The 23,814-nt window shown below is 44.7% G+C and overlaps 1 protein-coding gene across 1 annotated transcript; it reads right to left on the bottom strand.

Moving 5' to 3' along the window:
- Positions 1-1,559: 1,559 nt before the first annotated feature.
- Positions 1,560-23,336, bottom strand: LOC124545775 (vegetative cell wall protein gp1-like). The gene is made up of 3 exons (XM_047124722.1): positions 23,279-23,336; positions 6,274-6,689; positions 1,560-1,565 (listed from the first exon to the last, which is right to left on the bottom strand). The coding sequence occupies exons 1-3, from the start codon at positions 23,334-23,336 to the stop codon at positions 1,560-1,562; spliced, it is 480 nt and encodes a 159-aa protein (XP_046980678.1).
- Positions 23,337-23,814: the final 478 nt, after the last annotated feature.

Below are 23,814 nucleotides of genomic sequence, written 5' to 3'. Positions count from 1 at the left end.
CACTCACGTCGCTCCTCCACAGGAGCGCACCGGTAGTTGGTCAGCTGGCGACTAGCGTCCATCCAGCTGGCTGCAAGGCTCCAACACATGCAGACACCCTGTTTTGTTGATATTTTCCCTCAGTGCTGGGCCTGTGGCTATTTTGCAAGAGACACAGCGCGGACATTAGCAGTGAGTACCGGATTTTAGCGGAGGTAGCCTGTCTCAGGCGGGCAAAGCGAGTGGCAAGAGAAGCGCACACTTCAACGTCGGTACGAACTGCTGCATCCAGGCAGGAGTCTGGTTGCTACTGGAGGGTGCGACAGGTCCGCTGTGGTGTGGCACCAAGTCTGGTAGATGAACTTAATGCAGGAAGCATATACCCCGGTGGCGTCATTGAACCCTTAGCTCAATGTCGTTTCTACGTCTGGCATAGCCCCTGTGTCCTCGTTGTACTGCCGAGTCTGTTTCAGAATCGACGACTGTTTATACAAGATAGCTGCGCACTTGTTGTGTAATGGCCATTCCTGGTCATGTTTTCGGTAACACCACCAGAACCCCGATGATAGAGACATTGTCTTGCCTTCGCTGTACATTCCTGCTGTGCTGGCAAGTTATGGCGAGTGAGGGTAGTCCGTTTTGCAATAATTTCAAATTCTTATTGTCTTAAAACAAATGTCGACATGTCCCGCCCACTGGCCACCTTCGGCTAATGCATTATTCCACCACACTTTCTCAAAAATTTTACTAACCTGGTAGTGGTGCTACAAAAGGGAGCTGGGGTTGGGAGTGGTAAGGCGCTGAGAATAAAGAAAATAATCCATATAAGATACTTATTTATCACACAGGCTGAACTTAACACTAGCAAAGATGAGCGATACTTATTTGCCACAGAGGCAAAGTTTAACATAAAAAATTACGAATCATTAAACTCACAGGAACACCCCACATAAAAAATAAATCACAGTTTCTATACTAGAACAGTGAATTCCCTTTTTTGTAAATAAAACCAAACAAACCCTTTGCACTCTATAAACATTAGAAAACTGCCCCAGAGTCACTTATTGGGTCTAACAATAGTTTTGCCTACTTGGAAATCAATATTACAAAGACAACAACATGCATACACTTCACTCATTAAAAAAAGCTTCCGTAATAACAGAATATGCAACTTCTACACCTATTTTAAATACGAAATTGAGCATTAGCAAATCAGGAAGCATTAGCAGTTCTTCGCAAGACCAACCAACGACAAATCCAAAGTAAATAATGAGGCTGAATGTATGGATTAACCAACGCATGGTAACCAGCCTAAGCTTATCCCACACAGCAAACAGCTGCTCGATTCAGTACATATTCTAAAACATACAACTAGAAAATAGATTAAGTTTTGTTAATATATTAAGGGCCAGTAACACATGGACGTCTAACCATGACAGAGAATAAGAAAGGAAGAAAACTGAGTCCGTCTGATCTGCAAGTAGGTAGGATTAAAAAAGTAGAATTTACATAAGCAAATAAATTACAACATGCACACAGATCTTTTAATATTAACTGACAATGAAAAATATTATATATGTCTAAACCTGAAAAACACACGCACCAGAAGTATGAGTAAAAGTAAGTGCTTCTAGAGCAGGTATTGACAAATAGAAAAAAGTAAAATGGAAGCCCTCTTACAGGCGAATGAATGTTAACTCGGTCACGTCCTTATTACTGAGATGCTGATCCACTTCAAGGGCTTTGGCTGAAACAATGGGCGGCAGTTAAGCTACATCACTCTTCGGTGAGATCATCAAACGAAATTCTGTAGCAAAGGCACAGAGTTTTTCACAGACCGCAGCGGACACTTTACCGTACACAAGAAATGGTGTTTTTATGGATATATCCAACAATCACGGAAGCAAGAAACAGGCCTTGTCAATGTCCAGAGCACAGACAGAGGGAAGCGGCGACTCTCCAGTAGGCGTGGGAAAGCTCTTCAAATTAAACATTCGGCATATAACTGCGGAGAGCGGATCCCCACAGCTAGCAACCTCTTCCTAGATTCCTGACCCCCAGCAGACAGATCCCCAGTGTGAGGTGAGTGTGTTCTTAAATCCTGCTCGAGGCACTGCAAGGGCACCACTAACCGGGACACCAAACTATAACTTTGTAACGAAACCAAAAGACGTTCTACAAATAAAAGTATTGATGTGATTGCTCGCACGACTCAAGAGCAGTCAAGACTTTGATTCTTCTGGTAGGCTTAAATCACATCAAAAACCGCTAGACAGCGCTCTCCAGCCAAGCCAAGAAACACGTGTGAAGTTCAGGCAAGGACAACGACTCAAAACCTATCTTCTGGCGAAGTGCTCGGTAGTCTACAACGGGCCTATTATCTTCACCTTTGTCTTGGGGAACCATAAATACTTGTGGGGCACACGGCGAGTAAGAAGGCCTAATGACCTACTATGGGAGTTGTTTATCCATAATATTCCTTAACTCATGAATACTGGGCCTCAAAAATCAGTAAGGAGAGTAATACACCAAACATGGGGGTTTAGCTGGATCTCATAGTTAAATTAGTTGGTTACACCCAACTGGTCAGTCAAAGTATCTGGAAATTCATTCGGACGCAGGGTCGAATCTTGCCTCGGGCATGGATGTGTGTGATGTGTAATGTTGAACTTCACACTCGAATTACACTGCATTGCAATTTAAGATAACATAAGATATTTTAGATGTAAACCTGAAATAAAGGTTATTAAATTTTCAGTTAGGCTGAACTTATTCATTGTCCTATGGACTTAACGGAGATGCACTTAGACGAAGATCTTACCACTTCGGACGCTCGCTGCAGACTGACTGCCATGGGCCCCTACCGAGGGTGCTTCACAGATACAAACGGAAGTGACCAGAGAGGTAGCTTCCTATACCAACATGACAAGGGACGGACAGGACCATACTAAGAATAGAAACCTCGTTGAAACTTCCTGGCAGATTAAAACTGTGTGCCCGACCGAGACTTGAACTCGGGACCTTTGCCTTTCGCGGGCAAGTGCTCTACCAACTGAGCTACCGAAGCACGACTCACGTCCGGTACTCACAGCTTTACTTCTGCCAGTACCTCGTCTCATATCAGCGCACACTCCGCTGCAGAGTGAATATCTCATTCTGGAAACATCCCCCAGGCTGTGGCTAAGCCATGTCTCCGCAATATCCTGTCTTTCAGGAGTGCTAGTTCTGCTGGGTTCGCAGGAGAGCTTCTGTAAAGTTTGGAAGGTAGGAGACGAGGTACTGGCAGAAGTAAAGCTGTGAGTACCGGACGTGAGTCGTGCTTCGGTAGCTCAGTTGGTAGAGCACTTGCCCGCGAAAGGCAAAGGTCCCGAGTTCGAGTCTCGGTCGGGCACACAGTTTTAATCTGCCAGGAAGTTTCATATCAGCGCACACTCCGCTGCAGAGTGAATATCTCATTCTAGAAACCTTGTTGCTTTTAGAATGCGTAGCTACCTGTTCCGACGTTGGTCCTGCAGTTCTCTAGCAGACCAGTTTGTCTGTTACCATGGATCATGCAACTAGAAATACATTTGCTCATTCATCCTTTCACACAGAAGTGTAGGGGGATGAGAGTATCTTACCATATACAGTATATAAAAGAAAGCGGATGTAGGTTCCGTATGAGATTGTGTGACATGAATTACATATAAACTGTGTTTTAAAGTGTAGTAGTGTGACAGATCGTTCTTGATTATGTGTAAAAGTAACACGTTCCACTGCTCAGTCTCCTCCCAGATAGAGTCAAAAACACCACAGTAAATTTAGAAGTGGAATGTATGCCGTAAATGACAAGAGATTTAAGAAATTAACATGAAAGGAATCCAATGGAGACCTTTCCTAACCCCAATGCTCCGGGAAAAGACTGTGCAGGGAATTTTCTGGCCATGCTAGGATATTCCCAAGCAGGCATCTCACACCCAACTTAAACCAAACAATGTAAAGAAAAACAAAAGGTCACCAGCTATTTGCTAAAACACAATAATTTCAACACATCTTTAGAATCTGCCAATTTCAAAGAGAAAGAAAAAAACAATCTTAACACATCTTTAGAATCTACCAATTTCAAAGAGAAAAAAAATCTGTGACACCTATTTAAAAGATAGTGTAGACCTAATTCGGTCAGCAAGTAAAAACAATGGTCCCTGTGTCATTAATATGAAAACAATTTCTGGTTGTTACCCTTATGGAGTTCACCAGTATTTGCTCATTGCAAGAGCCAACTGATCACAGGAAAATTTATGACTATTTCTTAACAAGTAAAATTTATGAAAATATCAAAGGTGCCACAGCAAAAAAAAAAAAAAAAACAAAACATGAAAATAACATTAGTATTATAAAGCAGAACATTACAATGCACAATCCGCAAATATATATATATATATATATATATATATATATATATATATATATATATATATATATATATCACTCTACTATGTTCCAGTTAGTTAGCAAACAATGAACACTGTGTCGTTATACTAAAACTACAATGAATTATGTGATTGTTACCCTTATGGGGTTCCTCACTATAAATATCCCCCATGCAAAGGCTAATCGATCACAGTCCAATGAGAATGAATAGCTCTCTGACTGATAAACGAAGCAATGCCACAGGAATGAATTTACGAAACAAAATATCACAAATCTAATACATCACACAAAATCAAACATTGATAAATGAAATAACTCTGAAAGTACAGTAGTCCACGTCTAAAAAGAACACCAATAAATAAAACACGTGCAAAATACAAGAGTAAAAAAAAAATAGAACACCTACAAAATACAAGAGTCAGTTTAATAAAAAAACACCATTAAATCGAACCTCTGCAAAATACACAAGTCAAAGTTTCTCTGAAAGAAACACACATATATGCATTGGACTAAGATCCATATAATCACTGTGCACCGGCACACAAAAGATCCGAATCCTCCTGTAGTTTAAATGACAAATGTTTTGCTTTATACTTATTACATTAAACCAAGCTTTCCTTCGGTCCCATAATCAAAATTATTTAATCTTCCTCTACCTTCAAGAGGGAAATTTCTTGAGTTCAACTCATATAGGCTGCAGTGCATCCCGCACCAGCGAAAACAGTAAGCTGTAATGTTCACAGCATCAGCAAAACACATAAACCTCACTTTTCTAGGACAATTATTAACGCAGAATAATTTTTCAGGCTCTGGCTCAACATCAATCAAGACTACAAAAAGGATCCATATTTCTGTTACATTCTCCATTTGCTGGAAAACTGCTCGTCATTTGACTACCACAATAATATTTAGGGCCCACGTAAATTACACAAACCACAATTCTTCTTTCACCTTGATGGGAATCAATCTACTTACGAAATCCACAAACAGCACTTTACGTACTCAGCTATAAAGAACAAAAAAGACATATATCATCAATATTAACATATCATCACATATTGGGAAGCCATTGGTTAAACAATCGTATTATTGCATCCTGTTTTCAAGATTCTAAACTTACTCATTCCTTTATCAGAGTTCTCCTATCTTAAAATATTCATACAGCACGCATACTATTTTTGTGGCGGCGTTCGTAGCGACAAGCAATTCGCTGTAGAAACGGCTTACGAAGTCACCGCCACACTTTTAATAGCGGGCCGACCGGTCCGCTGGAACAGTGAACAGAAAGATGAAAACCCAAACACTCTGATTAAATAAAAGTCGGTACTTATCTTTATTAACGAAGATACAGAAACACAGTAGTGAACTCCGTGTCTACAGAGATCTGTCTAGTTCGGGTCGGAGCGGCTAGGTCAGCGTCGGCTGACGACAAACAACAACTCTGCTGCGATGAACACACAACTGACTAGCAAGTACACAATTCGGTGGCGAGTATACAACTGAGCGGCGAATACAGAACTGTCCTAGCGCTCGCGACTCCAGCGCTTAAGAAACCAGCGGTGGCGAGCGCAGACTTGCGGCGATTTCCTGTCTCGCTGGCGCTGCTTATGCGGACGGCGTCCGGACTTTGATGCTGCCAACCTTTTGGCAGCGGGCTCGGGTGGCATTACTGGCTAGGATATAACACTCCTCCCCCTCAAATCGCCGCACCGTCGTTGAATAATGACGTGGCGAGCGTCGACGGCGGGGGAGGGGTCTGGCCGCAGGCGTAGCGGACAAGACCGGGGCGGAGACTGTTGTCGGTGGCAGTCCCCGGTCCGCACCCCAGCATTGGCTGCGCGGGGCCTCGGGAAACACCGACTGAAAACCGAGGTCAGGGTGCACGCCTGTGACCACGGGCGCAGCTTCTGGTACTGGACGCGACGGGGCGACGGGACCCACGAAGAGAGGCAGCGTCTCTTGACGCTGCGTCGACGGCTGCTGAGTGGGCGCCGGACAAGGCGCTGCGGTGTCAGACTCCTTGGGGGTGCCCAAGGAAAGCGGCTGCAGGACAGGCTGCACAGCCACCGCTTGGGAAGGCGGCCCGGCTGAGGGGTCGACGTCCATCAGCTCCGAAGGCGGTGGTGACTGAAGAGGGACCGCAGGCGCCGGAGCGACCACCTGGGGCGCTCCCGGATGAAGCTGCGCGGGAGGCATCAACGGGACGGGCTGTCGGCGTGGTAGCGGCGACGGCTGCTGCTGCTGCCCTGGGGGCGGCAGCGAAGTCGGAAGGCGCGGCTGGAATCCGCCGCGGACCAAATCTGTGGACAAAGAACGAGCGGCAGAATCCGGGCGGCCAGCGCAGCGCAACTGGTTCTGATGCCTCCTGTGCACCCCAGTAGCACCTTGAACAGTATAAAAACCGCGACCCTGGACACTTATCACGGTACCACGTTCCCAACGACGGCGACCGTGATAAACTCTGAAAAAAACGGCGTCGTTGCGCTGAAAACGCGTGCGATGCTCAGAAGCGGCGGGTCGATCCGGGGGGTGCAACAACCGTAGCAGGGTGCGATGACGACGGCCGTGGAGAAGCTCCGCAGGCGAAGGGCCGTCGCGTGGCGTGGTCCGGTACGACGACAGGAACGTGATGAGGGCCTGCTGACGAGAGTGCGTAGCACGAAGGCGGTCCATATGATCCTTGAATGTGCGTACAAAACGTTCCGCCGCACCATTCGATTGAGGGTGGAACGGCGGAGTAAGAACATGGCGAATGCCATTGGCAGAACAAAAACTTTCAAATTCAGCAGACGTAAATTGTGGACCATTGTCAGACACTAAAACTTCTGGAAGACCCTCAACACAAAAAATTGAAGTCAACGCCTGTATAGTTTGTGCAGACGTAGTAGACTGCATGGGCACAACAAACGGAAAATTACTAAATGCATCTATCACGATGAGCCAACGAGAATTCCAATATGGACCAGCGAAATCAATATGTACTCGCTGCCAGGGACCGGCAGGGCGTGCCCACTCAAAAGAGCGTTGAGGCGGAGCAGCTTGGTGTTCGGCACACGTCGAACAATCTGTAGACATCTGCGTAATCTGCTTATCAATGCCGATCCATGTACAATGACGGCGGGCAAGCTGCTTGGTGCGGACCACTCTCCAATGACCTTGATGCAACAAGTCGAGGACCTTGGATTGGAGCACTTGGGGAACCACTACACGAAGCTGGTCATTCTCGGTGCGTAACAGCAAAACTCCGTGCGAAACAGACAACAGATGACGTTGCGGATAATAGCGACGAACCACAGGATCCGATATGTCCTTTGCCTTGGACGGCCAACCACGTTGAACAAAACGTAATAGTAAACTCAGATGAGGATCCGTAGCTGTCTCACGTGCCACCTGACGATAATCAATCGGAAAATCCCGGAGGGATTGATGCTCATCGGCGTCAATCTGATGGCAAGAGTCGTCAGAGGAATCGAAGACATCATCCGCAGCAATCGGCAATCTAGAAAGCGCGTCAGCGTTTGCATGCTGAGCTGTAGGGCGATACAGTATCTCATACTGGTATTGTGATAACAAAAGAGCCCAACGTTGTAGTCTCTGAGCTGTCCGCTGAGGAACTGGTTTAGACGGATGAAACAGTGACGTCAGGGGCTTGTGATCTGTTACTAAATAGAATGGTCTACCATAGAGGTAGTGATGGAATTTTTTGACACCGAACACAATAGCCAACGCTTCCTTGTCCAATTGGCTATAATTACACTGAGCTTTGTTTAGCAATTTAGATGAGAACGCAATAGGACGTTCGGTGTTACCGACTCGGTGAGACAACACAGCACCGAGGCCGAAAGAAGAGGCATCACAAGCTAACACCAGAGGCTTGTTAGGGTCGTAATGGACCAGACAACGATCATTCAATAAAGCATCTTTAAGCTGCTGAAAGGTTGATTGGCAATCAGCTGACCACACAAACGGAACATTCTTACGGCGGAGACGATGCAACGGTGCAGCAATCTGTGATGCATTAGGTATAAACCTAATATAATATGTCAATTTGCCAAGAACTGCTTGCAATTCCTGCAGATTGCGAGGGGCAGGCAAATCACGAATAGCTGCTAAATGTGACTGGGAGGGATGAATGCCTTGAGCATTAATAACATATTCCAGATACTCCATCTCCGTAAGGAAAAATGAACATTTATCGATGTTGCAACGTAGGCCTGCCTGAGACAACACTGTAAACAAACACTCCAAATTACGGAAATGTTCAGCAGGCGTCCGACCGGACACAACAATATCGTCTAAATAGTTGCAACACGATGGCACATTAGCCAGAAGTTGTGACAAAAAACGCTGAAAAACAGCTGGAGCTGACGCACAACCAAAAGGCAAACGCAGAAAACGGAACAACCCCAACGACGTGTTTATGACAAAATACTGTTGTGATTGCTCGTCGAGGGGCAATTGCAAATATGCTTCACGGAGATCAATTTTGGAAAAGAAACGAGCTTCCCCCAACTTATCCATCAGCTCGTCCGGTCTAGGCAAAGGAAAAGAATCAATGACAGTCTGAGGATTAACTGTCGACTTAAAATCAGCACACAAACGTAACTTGCCAGACGGTTTCTTTATAATAACTAAGGGAGAAGCCCACTGGCTCGCTGAAATGGGTTGAATAACACCGTTGTTTTGCCAACGACGAAGTTCATCTGCTACAGGTGCCCGGAGGGCGTGAGGCACTGGACGAGCACGAAAAAATCGAGGCTGAGCATTATCTTTTAACGTAATATGAGCGGCAAAGTTCGCAGCACAACCTAGTTCGTCTTTAAATATGTCACTGTATCGTTTACACAAATCGGTTATGCTGTCTTGAGGAACAACAACAGAATTAATTTGCAACACATTGTCTTGGATAGACAGGCCAAACAAGCCAAAACAGTCTAATCCGAAAATGTTTACACTGTCTGTAGCGCGGAGCACTGTGAATGAAACTGTTTTTGTATTGCCACGGAATGTGGCCGGCACGCTACATACACCTAACACAGGAATTTGTTCTCCACTATAAGTAGCCAAAGAATGTTTTGCCGCTGAAAGTTTACGGCGGCCGATAGCCGCATACGTAGCACTATTTATGAGAGTCACAGACGCACCAGTGTCTAATTGAAAATTGAAGGTCTTATCCTGGATGCGTAGCTTCACAAATAGTTTATTACACTGTCTCTGGATCGGTGCAGTGGAGGCGGAAGAGACAAAATCAGCGCGTTTAGCGCGTGTTCGCTGCTTACGACAACTCGTGGGTTGGGCGGGTGGAACAACAACTCCCGCTTCACTTGCAGTCTGTACATTACGTTTTACAGCGTTTGAATTACGCTTGGGTCGCATAGCAGAGGGCTGGGTGGGTGGCTTATTGCGAACAAGTTTATTACCCACACGAACCGTGGAAGAGTCTTTAAACGCGACCTTCTGGGCGGGCTGGCTTTGAAGAACATGAATATCCATGGGCTGGGCAGCATTAGAATTGTTCTTGCGTTTACGCAAACAAACAGTCTGGATGTGTCCGTTCCTTTGACAAAAGTGACAAACCGCGTTTCGTAACGGGCAACGTTCACGAGGATGAGCAAGAACACACTTAGGGCAAGACTTAACTCTATCATTTTGCACACGCGGCTGACGAATGTGTTTAACATGACGCGGCCAGCTAGTGTTTACAGTCTGACTCTGCCGGTGGGGCCGCGGGCGTGACATAACTTGCTTAGCACAGCCATTTTTAGAAATACATGGCTGATCTAACTCACACTCAGCATAGTCAAAAGTATCTTGGGCTTCAATGATGTTCATCACAGTCTCTAATGACGGGTCAGGCAACTTTAAGATAGCAGCACGAATACGAGAATCGGCAATGTTTTGAGTAATAGCGTCTCGTAACATGACATCACTGTAGGAAGCTCCACACACACAATTAAATCGGCACTGACGGGTGAGGCCCCGTAAATCTGTTAACCACTGTTTATTAGATTGATGTGGCAGTTTCTTTAATCTGAAGAACTTGAATCTGGCTGCTGCCACATGAACTCGCGACTCGAAATACTCAGCAAGCTTGTTAACAACAACGTCATAGTCTAAAGCTTCTGGCTTGGATTCCGGGAACAACTTACAAAGTAGTCGATAGACTTCCACGCCTGCAGTGGAAATTAAATAAAGCTGCCGCTCAGTACCCGTGATTTTGTAGACTGTCATGTGCGCCTGCAACTGCGCGAAATATTCTCGCCATTCTTCCCTTGATGCATCAAAAGCACGGAAAGGTGGTGCTGCCTGTGCATGTTCCTTTTGTGTTGGAGGATTAGCCGCTTGTTTGGCGATTGCTTCCACCAGACTTTGTATTTGCTGACTCTGTAACAAGATCAACTGATGTAATTCGGCAGACATAGTGAACACAAATTAAACCAGCCCCCAAAATTTTATCGCTATAATTAGTATAACCAGAAACAAGTTGAACCAGCCCTGCACACGAGTTCGGAAGCCCTCGTCGCCAGTTTTGTGGCGGCGTTCGTAGCGACAAGCAATTCGCTGTAGAAACGGCTTACGAAGTCACCGCCACACTTTTAATAGCGGGCCGACCGGTCCGCTGGAACAGTGAACAGAAAGATGAAAACCCAAACACTCTGATTAAATAAAAGTCGGTACTTATCTTTATTAACGAAGATACAGAAACACAGTAGTGAACTCCGTGTCTACAGAGATCTGTCTAGTTCGAGTCGGAGCGGCTAGGTCAGCGTCGGCTGACGACAAACAACAACTCTGCTGCGATGAACACACAACTGACTAGCAAGTACACAATTCGGTGGCGAGTATACAACTGAGCGGCGAATACAGAACTGTCCTAGCGCTCGCGACTCCAGCGCTTAAGAAACCAGCGGTGGCGCGCGCAGACTTGCGGCGATTTCCTGTCTCGCTGGCGCTGCTTATGCGGACGGCGTCCGGACTTTGATGCTGCCAACCTTTTGGCAGCGGGCTCGGGTGGCATTACTGGCTAGGATATAACAACTATAACAAGAGATCCTCATTTATACTGACAGATATAGAATAGTAATAGATAGATAGTAGCACTGAAAGCAGAAACTGGGAAACAAGGCTACTAACAGCTGGGGACCTGGATTTGCCAGACCCATAATACCCACAGATCGGATATTCCCCCGAGTTTTGCATTAATTCAACACAGATCTTGCTTCCCTCAGGAGCGACTCTTTTCAATTTACACAAAAAAACCATGAACAGAATTTCACTCGTTCACAAAGAAACCTTTTATCTTCACATTTGAACCAGCCTAAATCCTAATTGCACAAGGAAAGAAAAAAACCACAAACATCACTTCAATCAGTTACATAGAAACATCTTTATCATCATTTTTACCAACCTGTTATTCAAAATGCATATTTCACAAATGTAAACTAATCAATTCTTTCTCCTCACCGTCCTCTCTACTCCTCACTGTCCTCTCTAATATCTTCCTTCTCTATATACCCTATGTACTCATTTGCCATGTCACTCATTTGTTCCGATTGGGCGCCTTCTGCTCTGATCATTTGTCATTGCCGATTTTGTTCATTTCCGTTTTCTGGATTATGTCTAAGGTTAGCCGGCCGAATTTCAACATCATGTGGTGCTCCGCCTACATTCCTATTCCCACCGTGTTCACCGTAGTATCGATTCTGGTTGCCGTAACTGTTGCGTTCACGATCTTGACCACGTCCTCGATCATTTCCGTTGTTCCACCTGTGTTCGCGACTGTTACCCAAGTTCCTATATGGCCGGTCCCGATTATTGTTCCATTCGCGTCGCGACGACCAGTCACGCCGTTGATTAGTACTATGGCCACGACTACGGTCGCGCTGCTGTGCCCCGTTATAACTTTGTGCCTGATTAGGCGGGCATTCTCCTGTATTATACTCCAACTCTTGGAGAAGTGTCTTAAACGTTTCCACGTCCTCTTTGCATTGTCCCGCAAGAATGACATGGCGCAAGTACATCGGCAATTTGGTGATGCATATCCTAATTGGTTCCGCGGGCCCGTATGGGACGTATAGAAATTGTTTCTCCTGGAGCATGTGGTCGAATAGGCGTGCTGGGCTGCCGAAACCAGACTGATTCAGATTTGGCAGCATAATTATGCCATGCTTGACCCTATCTTGTGCCGCTTCCGACCAATAGGTGGACAGAAAGGCTTGTCGAAACTCCCGAGTGGAGTTGCGGTGTCGCACTGCCGACCTCATGCGAATCGCCGGTTCATCTTCCAAATAGCCACACATATATTGGATCTTATGTGAACGTGCTCAGTAGGGGGGGAAGAATTCAAATTGCTCGAGCCATGCTCGTGGATGTATTCCTTTTTGCGAATTTCGAAATATCTCAAACTTTCTCACCGTGAGGAAATGTTTGAAATCAAACCCTGCATTTCCTCCTGGCGAGGCCCTTGAATGTTTCTATTTTTCTCATGTCTGCCCCTCAAAATAATTCTTCCCTGTCGTCAAAATCTCCCTCGTGGCAGGAGTCCCTCTCTGCACTGTTCGTACGGCTCTTTTTAGTGCTATTGGCGAGTTCAGAATCACACCCCATGCGGCTTTCCATATGCGCCACGCGTTCTTGTAATTCGTCTGCTACAGTTTTGTGCCGCATGTTCACTTTGAACTGTCCCTCCAGAAATCTAAGAAACGAACGCACTTCTTTGGTCTCTGCGACCGCTACCGGTGTAACATTGTTATTGCTCTCTGTCACCTTCATTGTGCCTACGATGTCCGCTAATGCCGCAATCTTATCATGTATTTGTCTGTTGTCCTCTGCCCCAGTCTGCTTCAGTTGTTCTACTTGCTGTTCGAGTGTGTGAATCTCTTGACTGTTGTCCGCTACTGTGTTGCTAACGGACGCGGGACAATGCGTTTCTGCCTCCTGGGCCCTGGAGGGTACCTGCTCGTGTTCCCTTTGGCATTCTTCTCTCAGCGCTTGGAAATTCCTAAGTAGCTGTTCCTCACTCTCTTTCGATTCCACACCGCGATTCCGCTTGCCCTGTTCTAAGGTTTGCAGACGATCATCGATTTGTTCAAATGTACGGCCTAATTCTTTCATAATACCACTTTTTATTTCACTAGCCAGATTGTTTATTCTTTGTGACACACTCTGCATCGACTTGTCGACTTTATTTGTCTGCTGGATTAGTTTTTCGTCTATTTGTTCGCCTAGCTCGCGGATTGATTTTTCAGATTTTGTTCACCTAGTTCGTGGATCGATTTTTCAGATGATTCTTTTGGCTCTCGGAACGATTGTTCTGATATCTGTGCATTTTTTTTATTTTGATGCAATAAGGCTTTCATGAGTTCTGCCAAATCAATTTGGTTAGTTGGAGGCAAATAAATTTTTGGCTCTACTGTGAGCCCGTTTGTCCTGTTTTGCATTTCCTCTGAAGTATTCCCCATTGCATTTTCGGAACCGTCCGACGCGTTAATATTCGAAATCAGATTATCCCCTTGGTCCATGTTGCTTAAGTTGTTGGACCGCCTACTTTTAGCTTGGTTACGTGTCAGCATTAGTTCAATTTATATCCGGTACGCATCACACTAATCACAATAAATGTATCCCCCAAAAATTACGACAGTTACACGAAAGGTACCCAACCTAGTACACACTTTTTCGCACGGAAAACAAATTTATATCTTTGATCGAAGTCAGTGCAATTTACAAGCGAGAAAAAAAAACCACACACACATATAAGACACAAATATAGAAAACAAAACAACAAGAGAAACAACACAACGCCGTTCAACAACGCCGTGAATCTTTTGAAAGTCTGCTCAGAAACAACGCAGAAGTTGTTTGATCGCTGCAGGGGAAAAAAATTAAGATCATACAATGCTCGCAATCCAACGTTTCAGAGATTCCAGAGTCTAGCGGAATTGCAGAACAGTGTCGCCATGTGTAATGTTGATGCATTAAGTTGTTCTGAAAGCGGTGCTGATATTCAAGATAGTAAAAGCGGGTTAAAAGCCGTGAGCTATCTGGGGAAGTTATCCTTGCATTACTGAACAATTGTTTCACCAGGTACCCAGTCTAGTTTACCAAATTGCCAACCAGACTAACATTAATTATAATCTTTTAATAGTCATCTTACGACAACTGGTGGTATATAAAGAATTTAAATAAAAAGAAATAAGTCAGTTTATATTTAGACATTTACTTTAACATTGATCATTGTACCGTTAAAATTTCAGCATATTAAACTTGATTCAAAACTAAACTGGTGCCTTATTTGCAATTATGAAAATGTGAGTTTGTAATCTTATGGAACACATCAAATATGGAGCGAAGATTGGGAGACTGCATACAGCGCTGCATTCATAAAATAACACACAAAGAACGTTGAAACATATGCAAGAGGAAATTAACCACAACCAACTGATTCAATTTTCACCCAAAGAAGTTACGTTCGTATAGCAATCCTGTCCATCATGAAATTACCACACATTGGTATACTAAATTCATACTAACTCTCTATGAAATCTTCCCAGAAAGAATAGCTGAGGGGTACTTTGATGATTGCACCACATGCTTCATTTGGTCAACTTGGTTTACACAAAGAGTGTAACTCCACCAGTCTCATTTGGTGTAATTGAAAATGTATCCACTGTCTTGTACACTGGAAGTGTGCTCCTCCTCCTGTATCTTCTACGATGGTACGGCATGGCTGTGTGCTTCGTGCGGCTGCCTCGAGTCGAACGAACATGCTGCTGCCTCTCGACACAGTTATCAAGCACCATGACGTCAGAACTTCCGGCCCCCACTTCGGACGCTTGCCACGGACAGACTGCCATGGGCCCCTACCGAGGGTGCTTCACAGATACAAACGGAAGTGACCAGAGGGGTAGCTTCCTATACCAACATGACAAGGGACGGACAGGACCATACTAAGAATAGAAACCTCTTTGCTTTTAGAAAGCGTAGCTACCTGTTCCAACGTTGGTCCTACAGTTCTCTAGCAGACCAGTTTGTCGGCTACCATGGATCATGCAACTAGAAATACATTTGCTCATTCATCCTTTCACACAGAAGGGAAGGGGGATGAGAGTATCTTATCATATACAGTATATAAAAGAAATGGGATGTAGGTTCTGTATGAGACTGTGTGACATGAATTACATATAAACTGTGTTTTAAAGTGTAGTAGTGTGACAGATCGTTCTTGATTATGTGTAAAAGTAACACGTTCCACTGCTCAGTCTCCTCCCAGATAGAGTCAGAAACACCACAGTAAATTTAGAAGTGGAATGTATGCCGTAAATGACAAGAGATTTAAGAAATTAACATGAAAGGAATCCAACAGAGACCTTGCAGATGTCCTTAGGTTAGTTAGGTTTAAGTAGTTCTAAGTCTAGGGGACTGATGACCTCAGATGTTAAGTCCCATAGTGCTTAGAGCCATTTCAACCATTTTTTTTAAATTCATTTAATAGTAACTGTTGTTCTTTCTCCTGTCCAAAATGTTGGACATCAAATTGGAAATTAATTGAATCAATACTATTAATAGAACGAAACTGGCCAAGGCTACATAACCGACAGTCCTTACTCGGATGAGATTTAGAGGCCAACTCCTTTTGGCAGTAATCTAACACATAACCCACTTGGCCAAAGAAATCGCACTCGTATAGTAAGTCAGGAGACGGATGTGCTATTTGAGACTTTCCCGACGTAAAAACTGGTTCAGTGGTTCATGGGTACCGCATCGGCTAAAGTTGTGATAGCTGTTCAGTTTCCACGAGACAGTTGCTCATCATATTGAAGAGATTACTAATGTGTTGCCGCAGTGTGTGGCCCATATGTGCGCTGGTTCACAAGAAAATCGCAGGCGACAAAACGTGGGGCGATAACGTTATCGTAGACGAATCAGAGAGGTCGTCGACACCCACAGCCGCCTGCTGGAGAAATGGGTCGCGGTCATCACATGCGAGACCTGTAAAAAACGCAACCGCAAACGATTGTGGCGCAACTAGTGCGCGGGGAGTGTGTTGGCTCCCAGTTTAAGTGTCCGGAGTTCGATTCCCCGTCGGTGATGGCTCGATGCCTTGTGGGCGATGATGCCATAGCACTGTCAATGCTGGTTCCCACTCTTCTCTGATTCATAAACCTTTGTTTCTATTAACCAAGTCAATATTTATTTGTTTCTCTACTGCTTCTTTAATGATGTATTCCCAGCACTTGGAAGTAGAATCTTTATCTTTCTGTAGTGCATGCTGTGTCCCATGTCAAGATAGTCTTCAGCAATGACAGACTCTTGTTGCTGACCTTATCTGCTGTGATGTCTATATTCTGTACCTGTACCTTTGACAGTGCGACACGTCTGATCAATGTATGATTTCCCACACTGTAACGGGATTTTATACTGGGTGATCAAAAAGTCCGTATAAATTTGAAAACTGAATAAATCACGGAATAATGTAGATAGAGAGGTACAAATTGACACACACGCTTGGAATGACATACCGAGCTAGGTGGCGCAGTGGTTAGACACTGGACTCGTATTGTCCGCCGCTCGTGGTCTCGCGGTAGCGTTCTCGCTTCCCGAGCCCGGGGTCCCGGGTTCGATTCCCGGCGGGGTCAGGGATTTTCACCTGCCTCGAGATGACTGGGTGTTTGTGTTGTCCTCATCATTTCATCATCATCCAGGAAAGTGGCGAAATTGGACTGAGCAAAGATTGGATAATTGTACGGGCGCTGATAACCACGCAGTTGAGCGCCCCACAAACCAACCATCATCATCATCATCATGGACTCGTATTCGGGAGGACGACGGTTCAATCCTGCGTCCCGCCATCCTGATTTAGGTTTTCTGTTATTTTCCTAAATCGCTCCAGGCAAATGCCGGGATGGTTCCTTTGAAAGCGCACGGCCGACTTCCTTCCCCGTCCTTCCCTAATCCGATGAGACCGATGACCTCGCTGTCTGGTCTCCTTCCCCAAACAACCCAACCCAACCCCTTCGAATGACATGGGGTTTTATTAGAACCAAAAAAGTACAAAAGTTCAAAAAATGTCCGGCAGATGGCGCTTCATCTGATCAGAATAGCAATAATCAGCATAACAAATTAAGACAAAGCAAAGATGATGTTCTGTACAGGAAATGCTCAAAATGTCCACCATCGTTCCTCAACAATAGCTGTAGTCGAGGAATAATGTTGTGAACAGCACTGTAAAGCATGTCCGGTGTTATGGTGAGGCATTGGCGCCGGATGTTGTCTTTCAGCACCCCGAGAGATGTCGGTCGATCACGATACACTTGCGACTTTAGGTAACCCCAAAGCCAATAATCGCACGGACTGAGGTCTGGGGACCTGGGAGGCCAAGCATGACGAAAGAGGCGGCTGAGCACACGATCATCACCAAACGACGCGCGCAAGAGATCTTTCACGCTTCTAGCAATATGGGGTGGAGCGCCATCCAGCATCGTACGTTTCAGCAGGTGTTTATCAGCGAGGCTGGGGATGATGCGATTCTGCAAAATATCGGCGTACCTCTCACCCGTCACGGTAGCAGTTACAAAACCAGAATCACGCATTTCCTCGAAGAAAAAAGTCCCGATAACGGTAGGCGTGGTAAATCCAACCCATACCGTGACTTTCTCGTCGTGCAATGGAGTTTCCGCGACAGTTCTAGGATTTTCGGCAGCCCAAATTCTGCAATTGTGGGCGTCGACAGACCCTCGGAGCGTGAAATGAGCTTCGTCGGTCCACAACACGTTACTCAACCAATCGTCATCTTCTGCCATCTTTTGAAACGCCCACACCGCAAAAGCCCTCCGCTTCACTAAATCGCCAGGTAACAGTTCATGATGCCGATGGATTTTGCACGGATAGTATCGGAGGGTGCGCCTAAGTGCCAACCAAACAGTAGTGTATGGAATGCCGGTGCGACGTGCGACTGCACCAACGCTGACTACCCCATGCATAGACGAACCCGCTACAGTCTTCATTTCTTCCTGAACTATCTCAGCAGCATTACGCCTTGTGCTCGGTCGGCCACTACGGGGTCTATCATCTAATCAACCCGTGGCTTCGAACTTCGAAATCATTCTCGCCACAGCTGCATTTGTCAACGGACCTTTACCCGTTCGAATCCCCTTCCTATGGCGATAGGATCGTAACGCTGAACTAGCACATTGCCCATTCTGATAATACAGCTTCACTAAAAGCGCCTTTTCAGGTACGTCAACATGCTGCGATTGCTGGCGCATCTGATTCTCTCATTACAGCTCCTTTTATACACGATTGTCATGCGCAGTCACTGACGTTTTGCTGTCCAGCGCCATCTGTCGGACATTTTGCGATTTTCTTTATTCTAATAAAACCCCATGTCATTCCAAGCATGTGTGTCAATTTTTACCTCTCTATCTACATTATTCCGTGGTTTATTAAGTTTTCAAATTTATACTGAGCTTTTGATCACGCGGTATATTATTAGTCTCCTCACGCCTAGGTTGTCATTAACAGAACCTATCATCGTTTGTTGGAGCGCAGAAGACACATTTTATTTGATGTTTCTTGAACATACTGCCGATCTTAAAAGACATGCCACTAACATAAGTTAGAAAATCATTCTCATAGAGTTCCCCGTTTCTTCTGTCTGTTCTTGAGGTGTTGTGCGTGTTCGTTGAAGTGTATTTCGAATCTGGTTATCGGATAACCCGTTCTGGGCCAGAACGAGGATGGCTAACCTTTGCTGAAAATCTCTCTGGATATGAAGTAACTCTACCCCTATGAACGAAAGTACCTGATACTCCAGTGTGTTGGTATGTGTGATGGAAGCCCGTAGATCGTAGATATAGTTCAGTGTAAGTTGGTTTATGGAACATACTGAGACCAAGACATATAAAAAAGGGAGGTTTCATGTTCCTCTGCTTTCATGGTGAAGTAAATTTTCGGATGGAGGGAGTTAAGGTGTTCCAGAAAATAAGGAATCTTTGCTGACCCATGTGGCCATATCTTAAGAAACATTTGGATTTCTAAACTACCGACTATAGTGTTTTGTGTTCGAAGTCTTCCATAAAAAGTTTTGCTAGTGGGGGAGACAAAGAGCTGCTTCCTATTAACAATGTCTGTTCGCTCAAAGTATTGTTCATTAAATAAAAAGTAAATCGAGGTAAGCACATTTTTCAAAGAATGTGAGCTGTCCTCCTTCTTAGCTCCTATGAGTTGGAGTGAATCTACCAGGGGTTGTCGTATGAATAAGGAACTCACTAATGCGTCAATAAGTTGGAGACGCAAATTATTCAGTCACTGTATAAAATAATCTGAGTTTCGTATTTGGTGTTCACATTTCCTTACGAAAGAGCTCAAAAGTTAAGCCAGATGTTTTGCTAGGTAGTATGCAGCGGCTGCTATATTGCTCATAATGGGCTGAAGTGGAACGTCTTAGGAGGGCTATAAAGTCGTGATGGAACTGGCGCTTTCACTGCTAAGCTCTTTATCAGATATACATGAAATTGGCTGGATTTGAGGAGGGTGGATGGCTTCTGTTGTACTGCATCCATTGGTTCCTTCCGGAGATAACGATACACTGGGTCCTGCAGTACATCCACCATCTCGCAAAGAAAAATATTGCAGGCAGAAGAACGGTAGCATTTCCCGCATCATCAGATATAATTGCTGATACTGTGCGTTCTGTTAAGGAACTGAGTGCTTTTCTTTTTTCAGTGCTGATGTTCCGCTTGGGTGCAGGCAGCCTAGTTACGGCCCTGCATGTCTCTCGCCTTATTTCTTCAGCAGTCTAACTTGGAACAGTCAAGATACCTTGCTCAACGGCACTGATAAAATCTTTGATGGGCAAAGTTTGTGGAGTAGGCGCAAAATGTAGTTACTCTTCCAACACTGATCTCGCAGCGTTACTCAGTGGTTTGTTCGTGAAATTGAACACAGCGCGGCTGCATGGTTTACCTTATTGCGATGATTAGCGCGTAAGATAATGGGTCTTGAAAGTTTAACGCGTCACCATCTGTTGCCGTATCCAGTCCGAAAGCGACCACGTAGCACTGTCCACCCACTCACAGGAATCCACCGACAAACGTGAAGAGGTAGTCAGATGAAGTGAGAGCAAGGTTCTAAAAACTTTACCTATTTTTCCCCTTACGTAACGATTCTTTCTCTCCCAAAGTGTATATAATGTGTAAACATGTTTGTTGTTTCTCATGCGCGATGCGGGAAAAGCGCAGCCTCAGGTAGGGGCTAGAGCACGGGCGTGCAGGGTGTTGGCGCCCACTTTAAGTGTTCGAACTTCGATTACCAGTCTGTGTTGACTCCATGGATTCGTTCGTCTGTGGCCGACGATCGCTTAGAATTTCCAGTGCTGTTCCTGATGACTTGCTAAATGGTAACCCTGTGTCTCTGTTAACCAGGTCGTTAATTAGTGTTTGTTGACTGCTTCTGTAATTACAGAGCCCCGTACATGGAGGCGGACGAAAGGACCTTTCTTTCTCCATAGTGCATGGTATGCCCAGTGCAAGGCGGTGTTGGGCAACAACAGACCTTCTGGCTAACCAAACGTGGTGTGACGTCTATGTTGTCGTATCTATCTTTAACAGCCTTTATATCTCACCGACGTATGATTTACTGCACTGTCACAGGATTTGATATATTGCTGGCTGCTTAGACCTAGATCGCCTTTAATAGAATACAGCATTGTTTGCACTCGCGCTGGAGGGCGGAAGACATACGTTATTTGATGTTTCTTGAGCAGTCTGCTGATATTTAACGACACGCCTTCAACATAAGGTAGGAAAAACATCGTCGTAGAGTTCTCCATTGCTCCTGCCTTTTCATGAGGTTTAGAGCGTGTTGGTTGTAATGTACTTCGAATTCGATTACAAGCGTATCTGTTCTGAGCAAACACAGAGCGAAGACGCCGAAGCTCTACTGATAAGATCTGTGGATCTGAGATGATTTTAGCCCTACGAAGGGGAAGTCTTGAGGTATTTCGAGCTGTATCCTATATTTACTGTATTTACATATATTATACATACATTACATATATTTACATGTATACGATGGGACAGGGACATTCCTAACTCTCCTGCGCATGAGGGTGTTAGAAAGGTAGGGAATGTGGTAACATATACGTGCAGCTTCGTAAAGCATGGTGAGCTTTAAACCAGACATAATACAAATACCATTACGGCCTATTGGCTTGGAAAAATTACTCCTACCACAGCTGGAAGTGAGGGTAGATGCGAGTAGGATGAGCAACCGAAATTACAAGGGGAAGTCAAATGAAAAAAGTAGCTAAACTGTTCATTATGTCAAAAGTAATCGCCATAACTGTTAATACTTTTATCCCACACTGAAACTAGACGGTGAGTGCTTTCATGGAAAAATGATTGCTGTTCGTATGGAGCTATGACTGTACCCAGGCGCACACCTCTTCATCCGAAGAAAACTACGGCCGCGAATGTCTTCCTTCAGGTCTCCAAAAATATAGAAATCGCATGGAAAGAGATCGGGATGTACGGAGAATGTGTAAGGGCTTTCCAGCGAAACTTCCGCAGCATAGCCAAAACAATCTTACCAATATGTGAGCTCGCTCATTACGCTGATATCCGACCATGGCTTCTGGATGCTCCATTTCTTTGTCGGGCACTGCATGTTGAGGCGTAAACTAGGATTATGGTTAAGCATTCACTGTGTATCATTTCCATTCGATGCTAAGTGTGCCTTCGTTTGAAATACAGTTGGGAAAAATATGTACTGACCGTGGTGGCCCCATGCGATGGACTGCTCGCAGACCTGTCAAAGTTCACAGGCTTTCGCCGCTGGTGTTATTTTGGTGGGGCACTTGGTGCGTAATACGCCATCACTTCTAAACGAATCAATCAAATTAATGGCACTGTGGAACAAACTACTTGACCAGTTGCACTTGTCCCGTGATTGAAAATGCTGACGTGATACTACGTATCTAATGAACAATTTTATATGACTGACATAATACTGCCTTTGAAAATGACAGAAAGTCGAAACGTGTAAGGTTTTTTGGAACAATACAAGACATAAGAAAAGTTATTGAAAGTATTTGGGTTCGTCATAGAGAAGGTGAAATATGACGCTTTTTCAGTCAGGTCTCAAGTTGCGATAAACTGTTAGCCGCAAGATAGAGCTTTATCCACAGATACGTTTTTCTTAAAACATGTTTTGACACACACAGTACGAAAAGCAGCCGTGGTAATCTCTTGTCATAATGTAGAAAATGATGAAATGAGCATAGATGCAACTAAAGACCTTACCGATACTATTATTCCAGTTCTTACAGACCTCTACAATCTCTCTCTTTTTAGTGGAATATCTACCACTGAGTGGAAGTACTTCATTCGACCAGGACACAAGAATTATAACCAAATATCACCAGGCATCTATAGGCCTGCTGTATCTAAACCGTTGGAGTACATTGTTCGTGAACTGACAGATAATCTTAAAACTTATAACATCCACGATAAGTGCCATTCAGGCTTCCTGGAACATAGCACAGCAAGTGCATTCATCAAGGTGGCTGACGGCATCAAGCGTGAAGCGAGCACATAAAGCGGATTGATTTCAACAAGAATTCTGATCCTTTTGATTTTGATGTATTACTTATGAACAGTGGCGGCTGGAGCAAAATGTCGTGGCCTATAGCCTTTTTACTTGCAAGGGTAGCTATCGTAACACATTTAAATGTTACGTATATAAATTAACCTGTTCAGATATATTTAAATTTTATGTACATTAGTTGTTTAACATTGCGAGGAATAAAATAAAATGAAAGAAGAAAACGCTGAAACCAGCAGGAATAGAAACTTGGCCTCCGAAGTACTAAACTTGTGGTCCCATCACCTACCTGCTTTTTTCCCTCTTTTTTGAGAATTCAGTAAACTGAATCGTGACATGTTGGGCATGAGGGCATAACGTGCAGGGATCGCAACCTGTGGACTGACTGCAACGTTCCCTCTCCCACACTACGATAGGCCGTTCCTAGGAGCGGGAGGGGCAGCCATTCGGGGCGAGTACAGCGACGTCGCAGCGCGAAACACAAGAACTAAAATTTAAACTTGAAAAAAGAAATAAGCAGTCGTCCGCGCTATTCCCAATGTACACATTCAATTCGTTCGCCTGGACGTTGTCATTCCGCAACATTCCGGAAATAACTGTACACGTGTCAAGATCGTAGCAAGGTTTGGTACTGCCCAACCACAGGGGATGCCAACCCGACTACCCCACAGTTCCGACAGCCATTGCTCGAAACTTCGTCATACTCTATGTTTCAATCCGTAAGAGAGTATTTTAACCTTTTCCAATGGTCCACTCAGGCGAAATATTCTAGGAACTTGAAAGGGGCATCTACCTGCTTCTATTCACATAATTTGAGCTGAGTCG

The sequence above is a fragment of the Schistocerca americana genome, chromosome 8 (assembly GCF_021461395.2).
Source record: "Schistocerca americana isolate TAMUIC-IGC-003095 chromosome 8, iqSchAmer2.1, whole genome shotgun sequence".
Taxonomy (NCBI): Eukaryota; Metazoa; Arthropoda; class Insecta; order Orthoptera; family Acrididae; genus Schistocerca; species Schistocerca americana.
The sequence above is the reverse complement of the archived record's forward strand: the minus strand, read 5'-3'. Positions and strand labels throughout refer to the sequence as shown.